This window comes from Lampetra fluviatilis, chromosome 62, assembly GCF_964198595.1.
Source record: "Lampetra fluviatilis chromosome 62, kcLamFluv1.1, whole genome shotgun sequence".
NCBI lineage: Eukaryota > Metazoa > Chordata > Hyperoartia > Petromyzontiformes > Petromyzontidae > Lampetra > Lampetra fluviatilis.
Window position 1 is genome coordinate 189,512 of NC_136336.1, and position 25,570 is coordinate 215,081.

At 51.4% G+C, this 25,570-nt stretch overlaps 1 protein-coding gene across 4 annotated transcripts in view; it reads right to left on the reverse strand.

Annotated features, from left to right (window-relative positions):
* Positions 1-206: 206 nt before the first annotated feature.
* The window catches only part of LOC144951463 (SWI/SNF complex subunit SMARCC2-like), a 111,218-nt gene continuing 85,854 nt past the window's right edge, over positions 207-25,570 (reverse strand). For 3 of the 4 annotated variants that reach the window (XM_078881756.1, XM_078881753.1, XM_078881752.1), the window contains 6 exons: positions 24,746-24,850; positions 16,557-16,609; positions 14,853-14,925; positions 12,490-12,629; positions 11,321-11,455; positions 2,250-3,245 (listed from right to left, as the gene is read on the reverse strand). In XM_078881756.1, coding sequence (XP_078737882.1) covers positions 3,060-3,245; positions 11,321-11,455; positions 12,490-12,629; positions 14,853-14,925; positions 16,557-16,609; positions 24,746-24,850 — 692 coding nt within the window. In that variant the 3' untranslated portion in view covers positions 2,250-3,059. Of the gene's footprint in view, positions 2,204-2,249; positions 3,246-11,320; positions 11,456-12,489; positions 12,630-14,852; positions 14,926-16,556; positions 16,610-24,745; positions 24,851-25,570 lie in introns of those variants that run through there. The other variant, XM_078881755.1, reaches the window with a different exon arrangement.

Genomic DNA, 25,570 nt, shown 5'->3' on the forward strand with positions numbered 1-25,570 from the left:
CAACACACCGGTGGGCGAAAGTAGTGAACTATTTGTCTTTTGTCAACGTGACACTTTTTTGCTGATTGGCCGTGTCGGGTGGTGGAGGGTTACGGCACATTTATAAATAACGTGATCTAACCCAAAAACGTTGAATTCTATATTTATTTAAAGTTGCGCATTTTGATGTGACGTCACATTTCTCACCCCCCCCCCCTCGTCACAAAAGTCTGACCCCCCCCCCTAGGTGCGTGACGTCATTTATGGGCGGCCCCTTAGTGCAGGAAGGCCGATTGGTGCTCATGGGTTGCCCAGAAGTTGGGAGGGTGCGTCAATCCTTGCTCACAAAACGCATTTCAACACCATTAAAAATAAACTTGCAGCACTGCACCTATTACCATAACAAAGCAGCACGGTGATTTGGCGTAAGGGAACTCCAAAAGAAATGCGGACTCTTAATGAGACCGTGGAATCTCTAGGGATGTGGATCTGAAGACCATATGGAGGGGGGCGGCTCCCAGAGAATGGATTAGGGTCACGATGACTGGATGGCTGAGCCAGCTTGATGACGACGTGGGTCACGTGAAGGATGGGAGGAGGTACAACAGCTTCTGCAAGTCAGGCACCGGCTACGAAAGTAGCAAGAGGCACGGAAGTTATGCCTCGAGAACAGGCACGTTACCACTGGGTTCACGTAGCATTTGCTACATGTAAAATGGTATAGTTTACACGTATAAGACTAAAATATATAAATAAAAACACGACAAATTAAGCTACAACATAATTTCAGTTATAAGTCACTGTACAGTTTACTTATTAACGTAAAAAAACATTATTACTTGTATATTAAACACCACCATTTCAGTAACTGTGGTCTTGTTAGCAATATGCAAGAGTTTGTTATTCACCTTTTGTTCTGGGTACAGTGTGGATCTGTAATTTAATGCATCCTTTGAGAAAGCGTATGGGCTCTCAGCCAATACAAAGAATACCAACCGGCATATTATTACTCTATGGTGTGGGTGGTGAAATGTTAAGTATATCGCCTGGTACACAGGGGGTCGATACCGACACTGACGCCTGGATATTGGAGTTTGCGTGTTCTTCCCGTGGTCAAGTGGATTTTTCTCCGGGTCCTGTTTTTCCCTCCACATTTAGAATCCACATCACGTGTTTAGGGTATTTGGCTGTAATACATTTCCACTTGATAATCCACTTTGTTGAGCTATCGTTTGTGGCGAGGTCGCTTCTGCAAAAGCGCTACATAGCTCAGTGGGCCTTACCTCGTAAACTAAAATATAGTTTAAACTGTATAGATGCACATTTAAAATGCTCAAGTCATGCTAAAATGATGTAGGAGTTGACAGGATACGGCTTCACTCACTTACGTCACGTCTGGTATCTGAAGACGTTAACATTGCTTTAATGAATATGAATAAACAGCACAACCTTAACAAAAACACTGGCTCACAGATTTCAGTTAAATTAGGGTAGGTGTCTTAACCCGTCTCATATTTCATTACGGAGAGAAGACAAACATTTGATTTTGCGTAAAAAATATACAAGATGTAAAAACAGTTTGCATACACACAATCTGAACCGTGCCGTGCCCCTACCCTGAATTTATGCAACTTGAGTGGATAACATCTGCCACATCCTATAAAAGGGTAACTGTGCCACATCATTAATTCACAAAATTCATTTGTACCAATCCTTACAAAAACACACTTACCACCTTGCTTTACACAAAGGCTGTTCGTCATACTTTAAATCATTTTTACAAGCCTCAATTTTACAACAAGAGGTCAAGTTACACGAGGAATGTAATAAAATGAACCATTTACAATTGAGCAACTTGGGTTACGCTGTGTCCAGGGCCGCACTCAAATTTTGTTCAGAGAACACTTTCAGGCTGGCTCAGGGAGGAGAGATTACCGGCGTACGGCACTACCACAACAGTACAAGGTTTGCTTTTTGGTAATAATCCTAGATTACCGTCCCCTTTTTTTCCTATTCTCCCTTAAACAACTTTTTAAAAATTAGGACAAAATAAGTGGATGTGGCTTGCCAAAATAATTTCCGGAACAGTGTTACAAACAAATCTGGCTACAATCAGTCACAGGCTGTGTCCATTTCTGAGCCTCTTGAATATACATCAACAATGCAGTGTATATTTGTCAACAGCTTCAGGAATTGACTCTCCTCCCCAAGCGCTACGGTTGATCTGCAGGAGGAAGTGAGAAAACAACACATCAACAAGAAGCACCACAATGTGCGTTTGAACTCAATTTAAACTTCGTTCACAGTTCAGCAGCGTGCTCTATTAGGGAAACCTAATCACGACAACGTGCTTAAGTGGTCAGTGCCATTGTCAACGATGTAAAAAACACGGATGTTCCTTACAACACGAGTCAAGCACGGTAGGCATCATTTTAAGATAGTTTACAGTGTAAGATTCGTGTAGTTCAAATCATATTATTCCTAATGATGTGAATGTATGTATGTTGAATTGCTTTCGCACGATACGTAGTCAACTGTGCTAATCGGAGGTGCGAAAAAAGTTGATGCGTTTATGTGGATGAGTCTCATTACATCTTAGGTGTTAAGACTGTCGTCCTTCCTCCATACCTCCGATTACCATGGTTGGCTACGTACAGTGCGAAAGAAGTTCGACATACATACATGCCATACTATGCATCATAACAGAAAAAGTGGGGACTCTGGCTTGTTATGACCCCAAGGTATTGAAAATGATTTTTTTTATTCCTCCATCCCGCATTGACCAGCATTGTGAAGTATGATCAAACAATCCCCATGATTCACTTTTGATAATACATTTTTTCCTATGAAATGTCATTCTTCAAAGGGACCGAAAATACGACAGACGGCAATTGTCAGGTGTTGGGTTGCTGGATGAACGTGGGGAGCACACCATTTTGCCCAATCTTTGTGGTAAAATATTCTGTCCTTGGGCTCGGGTGAGGTATGATGTTTTCACAGTGGTTTCTTGACCAGACGGGGTTAACACACCGAAGGGAACCAACAACAACAGATAACAGTCTTGGCCGCACGGCATCCAGCTACAAGCTTATTTGTTTGCTACCTTGAGTGTGCACTGCTCCAATGTGCTCTCCTGTCTGTCCACAAGTCTGCTGCTGCTGCAATTGCTGCTGCTGTAGTTGCCTTGCACGCAGCTCGGCCAGCTTTATCTGCTCCAAGTGAAAGGTGCTGCGATCCGAGAGAAGCTGTTGCCGTTGATATTCCAGCTTCACTCACAAAAAGCAGGTACATGGGGGCGCACGCAAGCGCGGGGAGCTTTAATTTCAACACACACCATACATCAATGCAATATCCTGCAGTTTTATGTGTACAGGTGGTCTCCAATTTACGACAGTCCGATTTACAACGTTTACACAATGCCACCATGGATCGGTTTGCGACGCAGAAACTGGATTCACGACGCACTTTCTGACACTATTCAGAACGGATTTGAACAGTCAGTCCAGTTTCCGATGTGACTTGGCGTGGAGCTTTGTTATTATCTAAGTGTTTTGTATGGACTTGTACCTATTAAATAAACCCTCTTAAATATGGCTGATAAAACGAAAAAACACATCGGCAAATGATGTTTCTACTGCTTCTACTGTCTATGGGGAAAATAGGGGCCGATTTATGACTGGCTTTCTAGGAACGCGCTGTGACATCCTTAAAGCCCGGACCGCCTGTATATGTTTGCTACATTTCACATACAATGTCAAAATTAGTTTCAAAACTACTTTATATGTTCCCAAATTGTAAAGCAAGCTTTCCTCCCCTCTTAATATACGCCCAATCTACATCTTTTGCCTTCTAGGAATTATCAATAACCTTTCATCCTGAACCAGTTCTCGTACCAACTGATCACTCTTTCCGTCAAACTGATTTTCTAAGGTTTTCTCTACGAGACGCTGATCTATTTACTATACTTGTGATACCCCAATTTACGTCTCCCCCTTTGATGTCGTTTCGTAAATACAGCGTCGCTTTATTAACACCGCAACCTGATTTGCGTCGCCTCAACGCACATTAACATCGCTGACAGCATCGTCATCTGTCCTTTCTCGTTATTCGCCACCTCTCAGCCTTCATCTGCACCCACTACCCTGCACACAAACTACTTTGCGTCGCGCATACAGAAATGCATTATCGAGTACAATATATTATTAATGTCTGGCATTTTGATGTTTTTTTTTATTGTACTGTATCTGTATCATTTGTGCTAAAGTCTACCGCTGTACACTAGTGTTGAGTATAGTTTGTTTACGAAGTTAATGTAACGTTGTGGGTACGACTAGGATGAAGATGCGTATGTAGGGGTGTTAGAGAGAGAGCCCGTTATGCATGGCAGCTTAGGGCAAACAAACACAGTGGGCGGGGCTACGTGAGTGCACGGGGAGGTGCTCTCTACGACGTCCGCGCCAGGCACCCCGGGGGGGGGCCTACCCCTCAGCGGGGGGTTGGGTATAAAAGGGGATGTATCGGAGGGCTCGGGGTTCTTGTTAAGCTAACCAGTGAAGACTGAAGACGTCTTAGCTAGAGCCCTGGACTCCCCTGGTTCGCTGTCCTTATCAGGGCCGAACAGGACCGAGCCAGCGGCGTGGTCCCGAGATCCAGAGCCGGTGCTCCTGTCAGCACTGGTCTGGGACTCAAGGTACCGGGCCCGACTTACCAGTGTCGGGCCAGATAGCCTCCCCTAGCCCGTTAGAGGAGGACTAGGAGGCAGGCTAGAAAGTAGCTAGCGCGTGTATCCCCAGCTAGCCGGGTGAGGGGGCCGACACCCCCTCTAGAGTTGTATGCCACAACCGTGCTGTGTGTAATAAACCCGTGTGCCTCCAACTCCGGCGTCCAAGAGTCGTGAACGCTACTACATCTGGTGTCAGAAGTAAAGATCTACGAACATGGACACGCGCCGGACAGCTCGAGTCAGGGTACCGGAGGGGGAGGACACCGTTGCAGTCGGGGAGCCCGGGACGGCTGAAGAAAACACGGAGCAGTCGGGGTCGGATGCGTCCACACCGCAACAACAGGAGAATGGGGAGCCATCGACAGAGGGGCTGAGGGAGGCGCACGCTAAGCTGGCGGAGCTGCTGTACGCCGCTGCCGCCATGCTGGACCACATCACACAGCTGGGGGCTGCTGGACCGCCACGGGGCGACGGCAGCCGGCGACCACAGCGCCTTCCGCTATTTCGGCGGAGCACCACTTTGAAAATCCCGCCATCGCCGCAGCTGCTGTTGAGGGCGTGGCCGGGTTGAGCATCAAGTCCAACGGCGGGCATACAGTACCTGCCGCGTCATCACCAATGGACGGCACGTCACCACGGGTGCGACCGGCGATGCCATCGGTTGTTCGCGCCGAGGCAGAGCCGGGTGAGGGGGACGGGGGAGTGCGACCTTCCACGGCAGCCGCTGCGTTACATCAGCGACTACCTCCACTCAAAGAATTTGTGGGCGAGGAAGGCGACTGGGGCGGCTTCCAGCGGCGCTTCCTCGCTCACCAGGAAATGGCACAGTGGACGGACGCCGAGGCTCTCCGCGCGCTGCCGGCACTCCTCGACAGCGACGCCCTCGCCACTCTAACATCGGCACCGAAGGAGAGGCGCTCCACGCTGCAGACGGCGATGCAGCTGCTGGCTGCAGTCTACGGTCCGCCGTCGGACTGTCGCCAACTCTTTTACGATCGCCAGCGGGGGGCAAAGGAGTCGCCCCTGGCGTACCGCACAAGCCTCCTGGCACTGGCGAAGGCGGCCTTTCCACGGATGGACATCGAAGGGGTCGACGCCATGGTTACGGAAAAGATACTCCTGCTGGCGGACGACCTGGATATCGTCATCGTCGCACAAGACGACGCGGAGATGTGCTCCCTCCAAGCGGCACGACTCCTCCACGCAAACCTGCTCGCGCAACGACGGAAGGCCAGCAAGGCGGCGAGCGGGCGTGCCGTGGCTGCAGCCACCCTCCCGGCGGAAGAGATTTGCGCCATCGACCATCAACGGCAGCAGGGAGCGGGAGTACGGGCGGACCGGGGCGGTTCGAGCCATCTCGACCATCCATCGTCGTCGCCAGCGCTCCCGCGCTGTTACAACTGCGGCATCCGGGGCCATGTCGCCTCGGGGTGCCGCTCTCCTCGGCAGCGGGAGACGACACCTCGACGGGACGCCGGCCCTCTTCCCAAGCTCCATCATCATAACCCAGCGAGTCGCGGCACCCCCATGTTTGGCCCACGCACACGCCCGTCACACACTCAAACACCGCAGCAAATGGGGGGTCGATATCGCGCACCATCGCACCAACACGCACCACTCTGGGTACTCATATCGAACCCAGCCAGTGGTCCGTGTTGGCCCATCGTGTTGTAGCCGCATCGTCGGGGTCGTCGGCCGTTGTGGGGCACATCGACGGGGTTGAGGTGCGCATCCTGGTCGATACGGGAGCATCGGCGACCATTATTTCGGAATTGATTTACAATATTCTCCCTGTCCAGAGCCGTCCTTTGATGCCCGTTAACGTGCCATTCTATGCTGCGAATGGGGGCTCACTTGGCATCATTGGACAAATTCGAGCCCAAATTTGTGTCGGGGATATTAAATTGTCTGGGCCGATTTTTGTGTCCTCCTCGCTGGCGATTCCGTGCCTGCTGGGGACAGACTTCCTGGCCAAAATGCCGATTAGGATATTAATCGACCAGGGATGCATTGAGCTCCTGTCGGGCCGACGAATGGCGTTTCTGCCATCCCCCGTTACGAGTCGGACGGCGTTCGCGACGGTGCCGGCGTTCGTAGATAGAACGGTGCGCGTTCCTCCGGGGGCACAAATGTTGATTCCTTTGAAACTTCGGCGGCCCTTCGCTAAGGGCATTGGGGCCCAGGGGGTTCTGCTGGGGCCGTCTAGGGCCGGGGTGAGTGGACCTCATTTACTTCCGGCCCAGACCATAGTAAGAGGGGACGGAGACCCCTTCATCGCGGTCCTCAATGTGGGCTCGCAGACGGTGGTGGTCCCACAGGGGACCGTGCTTGCTCACGCAACGCCGGTGCCCTGTGAGGAACCCGTCGCGAATCACGTGAGCGCTGTCTCTGCGCCGCGATCACATTCGGACAGCGATGAAGGGTGGCTCGAGGCGCTTTGTGCGGGATCGACGGACCTGTCAAATTCAGAGCGTCACCAACTTAAAGCACTACTGCGGGAATTTTCCGACGTTTTCAGTCGGGACAAATACGATTTGGGCTGCACTCATCTGCTGCGTCACCATATTGATACGGGTGACAGCGCGCCGATACGCCAGAATCCTTTTCGGTTAAGTCCCGCCGAAAAGGACCATGTCAAATCGGCTGTTGATGACATGTTAGCCGCCGACATCATTTCTCCTTCCACCAGCCCTTGGGGAGCGCCGATCGTCCTAGTTAAGAAACAGGACGGCTCGTTGCGGTTTTGCGTTGATTTTCGGCGCCTTAACAAAATTTCGGTGGCCGACGCATACCCGCTCCCACGGATGGACGAATCGCTTGACGCCTTGGCGGGAGCGCGATTCTTCTCCACATTGGATTTACTTTCGGGATTCTGGCAGCTTCCTCTGGACGATGATTCAAAGCCTAAAACTGCTTTCCGTACACCGCACGGGCCTGTTCCAATTCAACCGGTTGCCGATGGGACTCCACTCAGCGCCGGCAACTTTCCAGCGTTTGATGGAATTAGTTTTGGCTGGATTGCAATGGGACTCGTGCTTGATTTATTTGGATGACGTTATCGTCTTTGGTAAAACATTTGACGAACATCTCCAGAGGTTGCGGGCGGTTTTCCAAAAGATGCGGGCTGCTAATTTGAAATTCAAACCCCAAAAATGTCATCTATTACGCGAATTGGTGCGTTATTTGGGACACATCGTGGGACGCTCAGGTATTGCTACCGATCCCGCCAAAACGCAGTGCGTCAGCTCCTGGCCGACTCCCACCTCGGTGGGGGAGGTCAGGAGTTTCATTGGCTTCGCGTCCTATTACCGACAGTTTGTCGCGGATTTTGCGACGATTGCGAAACCCCTACACGCTTTAACGTCAAAAGGGGTTCGGATCCACTGGGGACAGGAGGAGGAGGCTGCTTTCCGCTCCCTTCGGGACGCTCTGGTGAAAGCTCCTCCCTTGGTTTACCCCGATTTTTCTAAGCCCTTTTTGCTTGACACCGATGCGAGCAACACGGGTATTGGGGGCGTGCTTTCCAAGGTGGTTTACGGCGTGGAACGGGTGCTCCTGCGGAGCAGGGGTGCTCCTGCGGAGCAGAGATATTGTGTCACCCGTCGGGAACTGTTGGCAATTGTCTATTTCATCCAACAGTACCGCCCATATCTGTACGGTCGGCATTTCACCGTCCGCACAGATCATGCGGCACTACAGTACGCCCTGCGAGTTCAACAACCATCGGGACAATTGTCTCGATGGTTGGAGATTCTCCAGGACTTTGATTTTGAAACCACCTACCGTAAGGGCGTTCGTCACACCAATGCGGACGCTCTGTCGCGCATGCCAACCACCTCCGAATGTGCATGCCTCCTGGGGTCTGGACGTTGCAGGCCTCCGGGGGACATATCGGTTCCGGTCTTGGCGGCCGCCGACGACGACGAAACATTGATTACTAATTCGATCGCACAACAGGGAAAATATTCCCTGTTGGGGTTGCCCGTCACTGAATGGGGGCGCCTCCAGATGGAGGATACCTCCCTCCTCGGGTGGCATCGTCGCGTCGGCGGTGCTGGGCGGGGGAGGGGTGGTGCCAACGCATGGGAAATGGTGCAAGGTCTGCTGATGCATTGGGACGGGAAATCCCATCGACACCGGCTGGTGGTCCCTTCTGGGTTGCGGGGCAAGGTGGTGTGGGCCGCTCACGAGCGCCTCCTACACCTGGGGACCCAAAAGACCCTCGCCTTGCTACAACGTGATTTTTTTTGGCCAGGCATGACGAGGGATGTCGGGGATTTATTGGGGTCATGCCCTCGGTGCGCGCAACGAAAACCGCCGGCACAGGAGTCTAACCCACCCTTGCAATCAATCAAAGTGTCCAGAATAAATGAGCTTGTCGCCCTGGATATTTTGGGCCCATCCCCCGCCACCCCCAGGGGCAATAGATATTTGTTGACTGGTGTGGAGTATTTTACGCGCTGGCCTATGGCCTGGCCCCTTGCCAACCAGTCGGCAGCAGCCATCGTGGAGGCCTTTGTTCAGGGATACGTCCTGGACAAAGGTGCTCCGGAGCGGCTGCTGACCGACCAGGGCAGAAATTTTTCCGGCAAACTACTCCAACAAGTCTGTGTGTTCCTGGGCACGAAGAAAATTCGTACCTCCCCGTATCACCCGCAAACTGACGGGATGGTCGAGCATCTGCATCGCACCATCACGTCAATGTTGTCACAGTAGGTTTCGGACTCACAGACCGATTGGGACCTGCAAATTCAAGGGGTCTTGGCGGCATACTGAATGGCCCCCCATGCAGCTACGGGATTTTCCCCCTTCTACCTCATGTACGGCCGCTAACCTGACCCGCCTGTTCGTGCCCAGCTGCAGATTCCCGCGCCGCAGGGAAAAACTAAATTGGCTGACCATGTAAAATTTAATCTGGCCAAATTAACAGAGGCACGGGATGCTGCCATGCAAAACTCTGACCTCCGTCAGAAAGCGAATGAGCGGCTCAGACTGGGTCGGGCGCACATGCTGTAGTGGAAGCCGGGGGACAAGGCATGGCTGCACTGTCCCCAGGTGCCACTTGCAACCTCCTCTAAGCTGGTGCGACCGTGGCGGGGCCCTGTGGAGGTGGTCGAGGTTTTGCGGCCGCAGTGCGTGCGCATCAAATGGGGGAAGCGGCGGTGGTTCGTGCACCCCTCTAGATTAAAACCCTTCGTTGCGGTACACATCCCCACTTCACACACGCGTGGCCAAACATGTGGGGGGTCGACCGACTCACTGGGTCCGTCTCCGTCGCTCTCATCTAAGGCCTTGCCGGCTGTGCCACCTCCAGGTGCATCAGGAGTGACGGGCTCACGCCCGATCACCCCTCCTGGGGATGCCAAGGGTCAAGCGGCGTCGGATGAGGACTCACTCCAAGACGGACAGTTGCCACCTGACGGTCCGCCACCCGGGGTTACCCCGTGTGAGGGGCCCGCTGCAAGGACGCGCGCTAAAATGTGCAGACTGTTGTGAGGCCGGAAGATGTGTACATAGGTTGTGTTCATTGTGTGTTGTGTGTTCCCTGCTCATTGGATGTACATATGTTGGGTTCGCCATGTGTTGTGTGTGTGGTGGATTCCCTGCAAATTGTATATAGGCTGTTTTTACGGAATTCGTATTTATTCGGGGGGGGTGCGTCGGGTTGTTTCTCTTCTCGCTGTTGCGTTCTTGTTGTGTTCTTGTTGTTGTTCTTGTTATTGTTGAAAAATAGTGAGGCACACGCGCGGTCAGGGGGTAAATGCGCTTTTATTGTCGTTTTTTTTGTGTGTTGGCAGCCGGGACGGCTGCAAGCTATGCGGGGGGGGGTGATGTAGGGGTGTTAGAGAGAGAGCCCGTTATGCATGGCAGCTTAGGGCAAACAAACACAGTGGGCGGGGCTACGTGAGTGCACGGGGAGGTGCTCTCTATGACGTCCGCGCCAGGCACCCCGGGGGGGGCCCCACCCCTCAGCAGGGGGTTGGGTATAAAAGGGGATGTATCGGAGGGCTCGGGGTTCTTGTTAAGCTAACCAGTGAAGACTGAAGACGTCTTAGCTAGAGCCCTGGACTCCCCTGGTTCGCCGTCCTTATCAGGGCCGAACAGGACCGAGCCAGCGGCGTGGTCCCGAGATCCAGAGCTGGTGCTCCTGTCAGCACTGGTCTGGGACTCAGGGTACCGGGCCCGACTTACCAGTGTCGGGCCAGATAGCCTCCCCTAGCCCGTTAGAGGAGGACTAGGAGGCAGGCTAGAAAGTAGCTAGCGCGTGTATCCCCAGCTAGCCGGGTGAGGGGGCCGACACCCCCTCTAGTGTTGTATGCCAGAACCGTGCTGTGTGTAATAAACCCGTGTGCCTCCAACTCCGGCGTCCAAGAGTCGTGAATGCTACTACACGTGCATTAACAGACAGCATCACCGTACCCTCCGTTGTATTGCTTAGCTCTCGTGGCATGCAGGCTACGTCTCCCGATATATCGCTTTCATTGACGTAGTTTCGATATTCGTCGTTGCACCTTTCAGGAAAGCATCAAACCCCCCCCCCTCCGACGAAAACTGGGGGAGGGGGGTGTATCGCTGCGACCGTTTTCACCTGCCAGGAGACAATGAGAAGTGACTCACCGACTCCCGCTCACGGTCCATGATGGTCTCCAGCTCCTCAAAATGTCTCAGCTTGATCTCGAGCTTCTTCATTTGGGTCTCCACCAACAGCGCCACCAGTGACTTGATTTTGCGTTCCTCTACAGCTGCCAGTTGCTTTAAGCGGAAAAACAAGGATACCAAAAATATAAATATTGAAGTGAGCAATACATAGGAGCCAAAAAAAATACAAATAGCACGGCATCGTACGGGTAAATGCTAATATAAGCGAAACAACGCAACACGTTGTTTGAAGACCGAAACAGGAGGAGGATTTCTCCAAAATTCTGTCTGTTGCCTCGTAATTACCGGCAAACTGTCACGATACTGGAAATATAAATGTTGTGGGTTTACTCTCCACCACACCAGTGTGCTGAACTAGTAACGAATTTCCACGTTTTGTTTACGTGACAGCCTCAATAATTGGGCTGTGCTGGGTGGTGGCAGGTTTAACAACACATTTATATATAGGCGATCTTACCCCAAAAAAAACGTATTTTATGAATGTTAAATGGGCCACCGTTAAACGATGATGACTGCCGATATAGTCACCTCCTCCAGTGGAGGTTTGGGCCACATTGTTCACCAATAGACTTTTCAGGACTCCCCGTGAATGTCAGGCAAGGATGGGCTAGGCTGAGACAGACCAAGTTGTCAGTCAGTGTGGCTCAAACTCTGGTGCTGTTTTTTTTTACGCCATGGTTGAATCCCATGATTTATTTTTCTCCCTCAATACTCTTGTCCTCATGGGATAGAACGAGAGTGTAGTGGGTTGGCCGTTTAATGCTCGATGCAAATGAGTCAAATACAATGTCTGCCTGGCCACAGTTGGACGGACCCAACTGTAGTGGGTGAAGATGAGGCTTCCCGTCCGATTCAGTTTGTTGTCCGTTCAACGCACCTCCGATTAGCATGGTTGGTTACGTGCGGTGCGAAAAAGAAGTTGAACAGACATACATACATACTTTTGCTGCTCACTCGTAATAGCAGAAATCTGCATCGCCGCCTTGGAGAAACGTGGATCACGTTCTGGCCAAGATGCAGCCTCTCTCTCTCCGCTGTGGTTCCACCCACAGAGTTTTTTTTTATTGCCACGCATAAAACGACCCGGGGAGAGACAGTGGAGTTGAACAGTGCGACGAGTGCAATACCTTGGCCTTGGCAGCAGCTGCAATGAGAGCAGCAGCAGCAGCCGTTGCAGTGATGCTGGCATCTGGCAAGGCCGACAAGCCTAGGGCTTCCGCAGGAGTCTCCGCCTTGCTTCTGCTGGACATATTTTCTTGCTCCTCACCTGATCAGAGTAACAGACAGCGTGTGGCTGGAGTTATTAGAGAGCATACATAGTACACAAAACATTCGTCAATGACAAAGACCAGTTGTGGTCGCAGATGCACAACTGCTTGCAGTGTTGGCAGGGTAGGGGGCACAGGTGGTGCTCATCTGCCAGTCAGTCGGTCAACCTATGGCACCTGCTGGGTCTGTCCCATGACCTGTCAGCAGTGAGCCTTCGACACTTCACGTGGCCTGGCATAGGCGCCATGGTGACATCACCGTCACTGAGTGGCGAATGGCGGGTATTGGTATTGGCAGTGCGGGATTAACCAAGGAAACAGTAAATGTCCGAACCTTAACAGCTGCGCATTTTCTATTTGGTCGGGAGGGGGTATAACAAGCAAGACAGCATCTGATAAAAAAAAAATTGTGTCCTGAATTTAGAAATGTTGCCATGAAATTGTTGTGCATGAATAATTGAGTTCAAAATTGTGATCTACAAAGGAGTAAAAAATTCCATGAACTCAAATTACGAGGCAAACCAAAACTGGCAAACAATGCACTTTGGCAGCAATGCATAAACGCCCTTCATAAATCATGGCTAGGCTATCCCACAAACAGTAATAATGACACAGCAGATGTTCCTAAATGTGCATATCGACACTACGCCCGATTAAGATGGTTGGCTACATACCTAACAACCCTGCGCCACATTCTCTCACGTAAAGTTAAAAATACTGTTCAAATTGTGTGGGACATCAGTGTTCATACCCATTGTAAAAAATATTCCCTGGGTCATGCATGTGTGCCTGAACATCATGGGCCTCATATCCACAAAAATGGCATTAACAAGTGCAGCAAAGTTTTAACTTTGATTTCCAACCCATTCAGTGAATATGGAATCTTGGTGCAACTGTTATTTCTGTTGCTGGCACCACGTCAATTATGGAAGCGTGACACGAAATTAGGAAAGTTGGATGGCCAAAGACCTTATTGAAGTGACTCGGTGAGTACGTTTAAACTTCACTTCAACAGCACTCACTGCTCCCACTGTAAACATACGACAGTAACACCCCCGTTTATGTCGGGGGATGCGTTCCTCAAAGGTGCGACGGCGAATATCGAAACGATGTAATCAAAGTAATTTTTTCACATGAGCTAAACTATAATTTTTTTTACCAGGTAAGACCCACTGAGCTATGTAGCTTTTTTTCAGAAGCGACCTGGCCAGAAATTATAGCTCAATGAAGTGGCTTATCAGCCAAATACTTTAAACGCATGTTTCTAAATGTGGAGGGAAAAACTGGTGGACCCGGAGGAAAATTCACACAACCACAGGGAGAGAAACATACAAACTCTAAATATACAGGTGTCGGTATCGAACCCATGACCTCATATATAGCAGGCGAGGTAGTTAAGACAACAGAGGCAATAGTGAAGCTGTGTTAATGTGTGCATCTTCATCCTAGACATACCCACAACATTACATTAAATTACTGAAAATATTGTACTCAAGACTAGTGTACAACAGTAAACTTTAACATAAATTATACAGAAAGAGTACACTATAAAAACGTCATATATTGTACGTGAATAATATATTGTATTCGACTGTACATTTCTTTACACGCGACATAAAGTAGTTTGTGTGCAGGGTAGGTGGAGGCGGATGCCGAGAGGCGACGGAAAACGAGTAAGGACGGCCGACGATGCTGTCAGCGACGTTAAGAGTGTGTTTGGATTGAGGCGATACAAAGTGGGTAGCCGTGTTAATAAAGCGACGATGTATTTGCGAAATGACGTAAAAGGGAGAGACGTATTATGGGGTTTTACCGTATCTAAAACCGATGACAGAAAACAACTCAACAAAAAGCTCATCTTAGAATGCATGCGGCTCGTGCGATCACAGCCACACCCTGGATGTCAGAATCTTTATCAGAATATTTATTTAGAATGGAGGAGGAATCTTATGAGCTATGAAGCTCTTTTTTCAGATGTCCAGGAAGGGCACGGGGTCATAAATTTACAACAATACAAAAAACAATAGGAGTGCAAAGTATAGGAAAGCTAAGCCATGTGTTTTTTTTTTCAAGGTAAATGAGGCCTGACTATAACAACACCCAAATTAATTGAACAAGAGTACAAAAAGAAAATGTAGGTTGTACATTGGATAGAATACTGGATTATTTGAGTGACTTGAGATTACGATCACGCGGTTGAGTTGATTAAATGTCATCCCAACCTTGCTCCTCCCTCATCTCCTCCCTGTTGCCAGCCTCCACCTTGAGCACACCAAATTCAGTCGCCGCTCCTTCCTATCGAGGCAAAACGATTGCTCGTTACGACCAACAAACCAGACCTCCACATCTTAAGGGAGTAAATCAGAAGAGAACAAAGCAATGCAGCAGATTTGGACGGACTGGTCCTGGAAAGGTAATGCTTTGATGAAAAAATTATAGGTTTTACCCTTTCTGGCAATAAAACAGGAGGTGTTAAGATGTTCAAACACCAAATAGACACCTATTGCAAGGCATCAAGTCTGCATTCAGCACACACACTTGTGGCAAAACATGCACAAAAACATGTTCTGATAATATATGCATTGTCTTTGAAACTGATTGGCTTAAACCAGACAGCAGCCTTCTTTATGGCCTAGGCTCAATACCAGTGTTAGACGAGAGAACGCCAAGAGGCAAACAGTACAAATACAATGCAACACCTGTTTTATGGACAGAAAGGGTAAAACCTATTCTTATTTTTTCATCATTTTTGATACTGGCAAAAAGGTCCCATAAATAAGAAATGCTTTGTAAGCAACTCCCCACCCCCCCCATGATGTACCAGGCTGAACATACAAGTCATAATTGGCTATGATGTTCCTATCCTACCACCTTCCGATGTGAGTTGTGCTTTACGGCCATTTCAAACTTGCGCTTTCACAGGGTTCACACTAACACAGTCACTTCGCACGCCGACCCCTTGGTTGCGGCTCCGCGATCAACTAATTAACAAGCTAATCTCTCATTAACATGCTAATTTTCACCTGGCAGCCCTTTGATTGGTGGAAAACCAACCACCGTCGGGTTAGCTGCCTACCACTTACATTAACGTTGGCTGCTGACATTTGGGATACGCCCATTTCAAACCCTTATAAACAGTTTGCCTTGGAAGCTAACCCCCGTTTTCCTGAAGACGACTGCTTCTGTTGCGATCGAAACGTTGTAGTTTTTCGTTCTTTTTTATTTTCTTTGAACCTATCTACGTGATTTTACCGTAAGATCCAAGAATATGAATTCCTGCAGTCACGAAAGCTTTAAGTCAATACAAGCCCCTGTTCCTTATGATTTATGAAGGAGATTCTCAGGACAAGTCAGATCCGGTGTGAGATTCCTTCACGTTTAATGCGGAGTTCTGAGGGATTATTTCCATTCAGGGAGATGTTTATTGAAATGGATGACAGCATAATGGATATTTAGAGATTTGTTGCACAGACTTTGTCTCTGTCATGAACCCATTCCGATGACGTACGTGTAGGTCAACGGTTTTTCTGACGATTCCATTCTGATTATATAATCGGAAATGGAATCGAAAGAAGGCCATGCGAGAGGGCGTGTGGCACAGTTTGGCTCCAGCTATCGTAGAGTGTGGTGGTCGTGTCACGAGGGTTCTCCCTGGTGAGTAATAACGTCTTTACAAAACAACGGTGCTACCATGCCTCTAAATAAAATTAATGCTAAATACGCTCGCACGTTCCAAGATTCAGCGGTGAACGGGACACCCACCCACCCTCCAACTTGCAGTACGTCTTGGAACGGGAAAGGGTTAATGATAAATTTGCAGACTAAGCGCCACGAATTAATAAGCTACTTCAGATACAAAAGCAATTTTGTTTATTTATATCACTGCTGTGCTTAGATTTCCATCTATTAATTCACGGTAGCCTTACCTTGCTCTTTTCATCCTCATTATTGCCAATGCCAAGCTTGGAATCTTCAGTACCTTCAAATGCAACAACAGTCAATTGAAAATGTGTAGTTGAAAACCTACCAAAGATAAAGTGTCTAGATGATGGCAAAACATAAGCAAACAAAATGGTCCAAAATCTAAGACACTGCAAACAGCAAGCATTCAACACACATAGGAGTTTCAAATACAGATTAACTATTTGAAATCCATAAAAATACATATGAATGTTGAACTTCTTTTGCATCGTACGCAGCCAACCATGCTAATCGGAGGTGCAGTGTATGTATGTGTAGTGAGTCCAACTTAGTCGCAGACGTTGTCTTGGGGGCAACACGTTTTATTAAACTCTTAGCACAACATACTCCAAGCTATTAACACAACACACTCTCGGGTGGTAACCACCCAACTAACCACGCTACGGCAGAACTAGACACGGTTCCATGATCCCGGTCCGGACCACAAGCTGGGTCCCGGACCGCGTGGCTGGAGGTTTCTTCAAGCTTGACATGGATCTCCTGCCTCTCCAACAGTAAGAACCCCGAGCCCCTCTCAGGGCCCCCCTTATACCGGGCCGGGCTGGGGCTGGTTCCGCCTCTCGCCCCGCCCACCTCCTCGATCTCTCTCGCCTTTGCCCAAAGGCTCTCGAGAGTTCTTTCCAGACCACGTGACCACCCATTGGCCCCCTCCACCGGTGGCCCCCCTCCAGTATCATCCGGTCACATGTCTCCAGGTCAGCCAGAGTATCATGCCCCCAACGTAACCCTAGCTGGCTGAAATAAGTTCAACATACATATATAGATACACCGCACCTCCGTTTAGCATGATTGGCTATGTACAGTGCGAAAGAAGTTAAACATACACACACACGAATGAAGGCCGTACAGGTCGTGGGGAGTTGTTTGACCATATTTCGCCATGCTGGTCATTGCAGGCCAGTTCCAATATCACTCACCACCGGTTGCAGCCATGGCCGGGGTATGAACTCCGGCCACCGTGTTTGGTCACACGGCACAGTTACCGTCATGCCACCAGTTTTCCCTTTTATGACGCAGGATGTAAATGTATTGCTTTGGTGACAAATTAAGTCAAATTGTAAATAACAATGGCTTTATTGTTCAGAAAGGGCAGGAGGACAAGCAACTTTTTGGAAAAATACTTCTGCATTGAAGTGGAATAATACAATTATTGTTACCCACATCTATAATAAAGGTTTTTTTGGGTTATATTGCATAAATATAAATGTGTCATTAACCTGCCACCACCCAACATACCCATTTAGTAAGCTTTATCACGTAAACAAAACGTGCCAATTAGTTAATGCTTCAGTACACCGGTGTTGAGAGTAAGCCCACAACATATAAATTATTTCAGGTTTCCCAGTGTTTTCATGGGGTAATACACTTTTTCTTTAAACACATTACTCCACTCTTCCCTTCCACTCACAGCAGAAGAGACGCGTCTTGTATATGTATACTATTGTAATGCGGGCGTAAGCGACCTTCCGGATGTGACGTCACGGGGGGTGGAGTCATGTGACGTGGGTGGAAGGTTCGGGTCCTTAAGCGGGTAAACGGGAAGGGGAAGGCGGTCGGGGTGTGAGCGGAAAAGAGTGAGGCCACGCGGGCGGGTGAGAAGAGGGGGGGGGCACCGACGGCTATCGGGAGCCAACCCCGAAGACAAGAGGAAGCTGCGGAGTGGTGTGCAGCTGCAGAGGAGACAGCCAGAAGGGCTGCGTCTTAGAGGCAGCGGTGTGGCTGCCAGGAGGAGCTGCGGAGGGAGAGAGGGAGACAGCACGAGGCTGTCAGAGCTGTGGAGAGAGAGGAGTTGCAGCGAGTACAGCCAAGGGGGGCTGTGTGAGAGAAACAGCAGCGGGGCTGCTGTTGTGGATCGGGCCGACATTGGAGTCAGCACCGTGGAGAAGCTACAGAGTAAAGACAGCCGTGTGGGTGTACAGCACGAACCGAATAAAGGACACTGAGCCAGACATCGTGGTCCAGTCGTTTATTACACTGGTGTCGGAAGTGCAACGGCATGTCGAAACAAGTGAGGAAGAAAGTTAATCCGGCGCCTGCCTCGGCTTCTTCGTCCGACGACGACGAACTCCCTCCAACCACGGATCCTGTTGGGGTGGTGGAGGAGAGCCCGGCTGAGGCGACCACGGGAACGGGAGTGGAGGATGTTGGAGCGGTGGCGGGTCCGTCGACATCATCAGACGCGGATCAACGATGGCAAGCGATGGCGGTACAACTGGAGGCACTTAAGGACGTCCTGGCGCATCTATGCCATCTCGTCGCGCCAGGGACGATGGATGATGCAATTGGTGCTCCGCGGACCGCCACGTTGCCTGTCCTGCCGCCGCCATTGCCCACGCGGCAAGAGGCCGCCATTTTGCGCGCTCCGCGGCGCCAAACCGCCATCTTGGCCACGCCGCGGGCCGACGCCATTTTGAATTTGCCATCACAACCACCACCATTGGAAGACGGCGGGAAGAGGAGTCGGAGTCGCCACCTTACAACGGTTAAAGAATTTTCCGTCGGTGGGGACTGGAGCGCGTTCGCCTGCCGCTTCTTGGCGGCGGTACGCACAGCAAGATGGACCGATGCGGAGGCTTTGGAGGTGTTGCCGACTCTCCTGGACGACGAATCTGTCCGATTCTTCCGTTCCATAACGACCGATAAGAAGGCAACTTTATGTGGTGTTTTTCAAGAAATGGCCGATGCTTATGAGCCACCAGATGATGCGCATCGGCGATTCGCTCAACGACAACGAGCACCAGAGGAGTCGCCCGTGGCGTTCAGGGGTGCGGTGCTGGAGCTGGCCATGGCAGCTTATCCTGAGACGCCACAGGACCTGCTCGAGCCTCTCATATTAGGGAAAATGTTGGAGCTGTCTCGGGATCTAGGGATCCCCATGCCTGTGTGTGGGCATGAGAAGCTAACTTCCCGGACGGCTGCTAAGTGTCTCGATGCGCAATTCAACCTCCGTCGCTGGAAACAAGTGACGGCGTGGACGGGGGGGCCCGTCAAAGAAGGGGATGCGCTGGGGTGGAACCCTGCGCAGGCTGTCTATGTTCCGGATGACCGGGGCCCTCAACAACTGACGGCCGCCTCCGCTCCATGGACGGGACGCGGCGGGCCGAGACCGCGCGCGGCGCTACCAGAACGGGGCCGTCAGGAGGCGAGGCCTGCGCTTCGGCGCAACGAGGCCGAATGTTTCCGCTGCGGGCGTAGGGGCCACTACGCCAGAGACTGCTGGGCCCGCTTCCCGGCTCCGCCGCAGCAGGAGGCCTCGGCACCGGTCAAGTCGGCTAAAGATCCTCCGAAACAGGCATGTCGGCACGCACCAGACACTCGGCAAGGCTTTACACCTCACCCATCACCGTCGTTGCGCCATCCTAACGTTGTGGTTAAAGCATGCCCTTCGACGGGGCCTTGTCGCTCGGTCACGCAGTGGCGCAAGTTGGCACGGAGAGTCGTCGCGGCCGCTACGGGCTCGTCCACTGTACCGGGGTCTATACAAGGGGTGGACGTACGCATTTTGGTCGACTCCGGCGCGTCTGCGACTATTATTTCGGATGTCATTTTCCATCTGTTGGGCATCCCGCCGGGGGCTGTGCGTCCGGTTTATGGGTCGTGCGTCGCTGCGAACGGGGGTAGCATGGGTATCGTGGGTCAGGTGGATGCTAAGATATCTATTGGGGATGTGTCGGCCTCGGGTGTTGTGTTGATATCGAGATCTTTGGCGGCTCCTTGTTTGTTAGGCACCGATTTTTTGGCTAAGATGCCCATTTTGATCAAAATCAATGAGAATTGTATTGAACTGCCGGGGGGCCGTCAAATCTCGTTTCTGCCGTCGCCCTGGGGGCGACCTGCTTCGGCCGTACAAGTGCAGGCGCTGTCCGTCGCATCTGTGGACATCCCACCTGGTACACAGATGCTTATACCCTTGCGGTATCGGAAGCCCCTGCCTGATCGGCTAGGAGCAGTAGGGGTCTTGTTGTCACCGTCCGCCACGATAACAACCGGGTTGGCGTTAGTGGGGGCACAGACCATCGTCCGGCCGGATCAATTACCGTTTTTACAGGTGCTTAATGCGGGGGGAGAAAACGTCCGTGTCCCGGCCGGTACGGTTGTGGCACATGCCACTACGGCGTTTGCGACCCATGATTGTCCACATAGCCGGGGAGTTGTTGCTGGGGTTTCCGAGCCAAGGAGTTCGGATGATCGTTGGGTTGCTCATTTATGTGACGGAAATTCTTCCCTGTCCATGGAGCAACGTGGTGCGCTGCGTAAATTGTTGTTGACATATTCCGATGTGTTCAGCTCCGATGATTTGGATTTGGGCCGCACTTCGTTGCTTTACCATCACATTGAGACGGGCGATGCTGCCCCTATTCGATTAAATTCGCATCGGATGAGTCATGCGGAGCGAGAACACGTACGGGGGGCAGTGGAAGACATGTTGGCTGCGGACATTATATCGCCATCTAACAGCCCATGGGGCGCTCCAGTCGTCTTGGTTAAGAAGAAGGATGGCAAATTGCGATTTTGTGTTGATTTCCGCAAATTGAATAAGATATCGGTGGCAGATGCGTACCCCCTGCCGCGTATGGATGACTCCCTCGACGCATTGTCGGGGGCTAAGTTCTTTTCCACACTGGACCTCTCTTCGGGATTTTGGCAGCTTCCCCTTGACGAGTCCTCACGGGAGAAAACCGCATTCCGTACGCCGCAGGGGTTATTTCAATTCAACTGTCTCCCGATGGGATTGAATGCGGCTCCTGCTACATTTCAAAGATTGATGGAGCTCGTTTTGACGGGGTTGCAGTGGGAGACGTGTCTTATATATTTGGACGATATTATTGTCTTCAGCCGCACATTTGATGAACATTTGACGCGGCTGGAGACAGTGTTCACGAGGATGCGTTCTGCCAAATTGAAATTCAAACCAAAGAAATGTCACCTACTGCAACGGTCCGTCCGCTATTTGGGGCACATTGTGAGTGCCGAGGGAGTGTCCACGGATCCGGAAAAGACGGCGTGCGTCCGGGATTGGCCGACTCCGGCCACCGTGGGGGATGTTCGGCGGTTTTTGGGATTTGCCTCGTATTACCGAAGATTTGTGCCGGGTTTTGCGACGATTGCGAGGCCCTTGCATCTCCTTACGGGTAAAGGACGGAAGTTTGTTTGGGGACAGCCGGAGGAGGCGGCCTTTCGGAGTCTGCGTGATCTATTGGCCACGGCCCCAACATTGGATTATCCCGATTTCGATCACCCATTCATTCTTGATACGGACGCGAGTGACACAGGTATTGGGGCGGTGTTATCACAGTCTAAAGGGGGTGTAGAGCGTGTCGTGGCGTATGGTAGCCGAGTCTTGTCTCCTGCGGAAACCCGCTACTGTGTCACTCGCAGAGAACTATTGGCGGTTGTTTTTTTCCTACGGCAATTTCGACCATACCTCTACGGTCGTTCTTTTATTGTGCGTACGGATCATGCGGCCTTGCAATATGCCCTTAAAATTGACCAGCCATCCGGACAGTTGGCACGTTGGTTGGACACGCTACAGGAATTTTCCTTCCAAATTCAACATCGGAAGGGAGTGCGCCATGCGAACGCTGACGCACTTTCCAGATTACCGCGGCGCGCCCCTTGCAAATGTGAGTCGGGGACGCATAGGTGTTCGCCGATTCCAAACCCCCCTCAGCCGCTTACGTTGGCCGTCGAGAAGTCGGACACTCCGATGGAACCGGGACCGGCTGACGGGGTTTTGAATCTGCCGCGGTCTGTCTGGATCCGGGAACAGATGATGGATGAGTCATTGGTGTCCTTGCGGAAGCGGTCTGCTAGGGACAATGGGAGTCCGAGTACGGCTATGGGGCCGCAAACCGCTCTCCGAGATGGTCTGCTTATGTGGCGGGAGGGGTTCCAGGAACGTTGGCGCCTGGTGGTACCAACGTCCTTGCGATTCGAGTTGATTAGAACCCTCCATTGCGACACTCTCTTACATTTAGGGGTGCAGAAGACCTTGTTGACGTTGCAACGTCATTATTTTTGGCACGGCATGGCGACAGATGTCGTAGGGCACGTGCGCGCGTGCCCTGCGTGTGCACGACGTAAGCCGCCGAAACATCCTTACGTGCCGCCTCTCCAGTCGATTCAGGTGTCTCGAGTCAATGAATTGGTGGCACTGGACATATTGGGACCTTTTCCACCATCGGCGAGGGGTAATAAATATTTGCTGGTAGGGGTTGAGTACCTCTCCCGTTGGCCGATGGCCTGGCCGTTGCCCGATCAGTCGGCCGCGGCCATTACCGACGCCTTTTTGTTTGGGTATATTATGGATAAGGGGGCGCCTGAGAGACTCCTCACGGACCAGGGCAGGAATTTCTCTTCTAAATTATTGGCGGAAGTGTGCGCGGGCCTTGGGACTAAGAAAGTACGGACATCCCCATACCATCCGCAGACGGATGGTATGGTTGAACGGCTGAACAGGACATTGTCTGCCATGCTTTGCCATACCGTGAGTGAACAACAATCAGATTGGGATCTGCACATCCCCGGGGTGCTTTCGGCGTACAGGATGACGCCTCATGCGGCTACAGGATATTCGCCGTTTTACCTTATGTATGGTCGGGAAAACGTGCCGCCGGTGGATGTGCAATTGGGAACTGGGGTGAAGGGACCTCGTAAACCACTTCCTGAATACATTCAGGACACGGTTCGCCGAGTCACGGAGGCGCGGGAGAATGCCCGCGTGGCTACGGCCAAAGCCCAGGCCCGGAACGAGCGATATGCGCGACGGTCTGAGGGGGAGTGCCCTTGGAAGGTTGGGGACCTAGCCTGGCTTCATTGTCCACAGGTACGTCCGGGGACCTCGCCGAAATTGCACAAACCCTGGCATGGTCCCGTACGCCTCATTGCGGTTCCCAACCCACAGTCAGCACGCGTCCAGATTGGGTCTCGTCGCTGGGTTGTGCATACGTCGCGCTTGAAACCATATGTTGCTCCCTTACATGATGCGTCATCCCCCAATGTTGCCTTGCCGGGGTCTGTTGCTGCTGACTCTCCCCTGCCTGCGTCCATTGATCTTGCTAGAGAGCCTGTCGTACCTGTTCCAGACAGGCCGGCCGTGACATTGCGGGGGACGAGGGGCCCTGCTCGGAGGACGCCTGCCAGGTCTGCGGGACCTTCGAGCCCTGCAGCCCTTCCGACCCAGCTGCGGGCACGGTCACAGGACAAGCCCAAGACTAACTCTTTAGGGACACGGGACGTCGGTGGACTTCCAGCTGCGACAGGGGGATTACCCCCTGTCATTCCTCGACTTTCATCGCGTTCCCGTTCTGCGAGTGGGCCGCCGACCGTCCGGGACGGGCCGGCGACCCGCACACGTTCCAAATCGCTTACGTTTCGTTGATTGTTGCTGTCTTGTTATTTTTTTCTTACAGTTGTATTTATTGCATGCTTTTTGTACGTTCGTTGATGTTAATTGCGTTGTTGTTGTTGTTCTTGCTGTTACATTGTATGCTTAGTGTCCTTTAGGGGGGGAAGCTCGGTTCGCCGCATTACGATTTGCTATTGGTCAGCCGAGGTCGGCTGGGATTTTTCTACGGGGGAGGGTGGTGTAATGCGGGCGTAAGCGACCTTCCGGATGTGACGTCACGGGGGGTGGAGTCATGTGACGTGGGTGGAAGGTTCGGGTCCTTAAGCGGGTAAACGGGAAGGGGAAGGCGGTCGGGGTGTGAGCGGAAAAGAGTGAGGCCACGCGGGCGGGTGAGAAGAGGGGGGGGGCACCGACGGCTATCGGGAGCCAACCCCGAAGACAAGAGGAAGCTGCGGAGTGGTGTGCAGCTGCAGAGGAGACAGCCAGAAGGGCTGCGTGTTAGAGGCAGCGGTGTGGCTGCCAGGAGGAGCTGCGGAGGGAGAGAGGGAGACAGCACGAGGCTGTCAGAGCTGTGGAGAGAGAGGAGTTGCAGCGAGTACAGCCAAGGGGGGCTGTGTGAGAGAAACAGCAGCGGGGCTGCTGTTGTGGATCGGGCCGACATTGGAGTCAGCACCGTGGAGAAGCTACAGAGTAAAGACAGCCGTGTGGGTGTACAGCACGAACCGAATAAAGGACACTGAGCCAGACATCGTGGTCCAGTCGTTTATTACACTATGATGATCTTACTGGTTTTGTGCTGCTGCTGCTCCTGTTTGAGTATGATCTCCTCTTTCTTATCATCCACTCTTGCAAGATCAGGAGGTAGCAGGACTCTTCTGTGCGAGAACTCCTCTAAACACACACGCACACACAAACAAACAAGAAGTCTACATTTTAGCCTGTCAGAGTGCGGTGATAATGAGCACCGATCAATGCCAAATGCGTTCATGGAAGAACATCACTCCGTCGTTCTTAATCACTGTCATTGCCTTTATGACCAGGTGAGATGAAACGTCTCATTTTGAGGGGAGGCCTGGGGTAAAAATAACATTACAAAAAGACAAAGATCCCATGTATAGCCTTAAAAGACTGTTTGGGGCAAGTGCTGTTAGTGACCACCTATGAAGGCCAAGAAGGCACATGAGGGGGTGAGTGGCTAACACCACGCCCGGCCGCCTTTGTCTTCCCAGTGACGATGTTTACACATCTCACTAGGTACTCATTTGAGCCTGAGTCGACCTAGGGGAGGCCCAGGACCGGTTAATTTAATTGTCACTGGTGTTGGCCGTGAGCGGGAATCGAACTCGGGTCGCCGAGTTCGTAGCGCAGCGTAGCGCTAACCGCTACACCACCGCTCCCCACACGCGGGAGGGTGGGTGGGAAAATTTAGCACCAGCTATCAGAGTGCGGTCATGTCTCTACAGTTTTATTCGTTGAGTACATATATGTCATACCATACACATATAGAAATATACATTGATTAAATATTAATTACATTTCCATAGTCCATAGGCCTTTGTGTCTCGAGAGACAATTCTTTTGCGCCTTACGAGGTCAGCTGTAGGTTTTGCA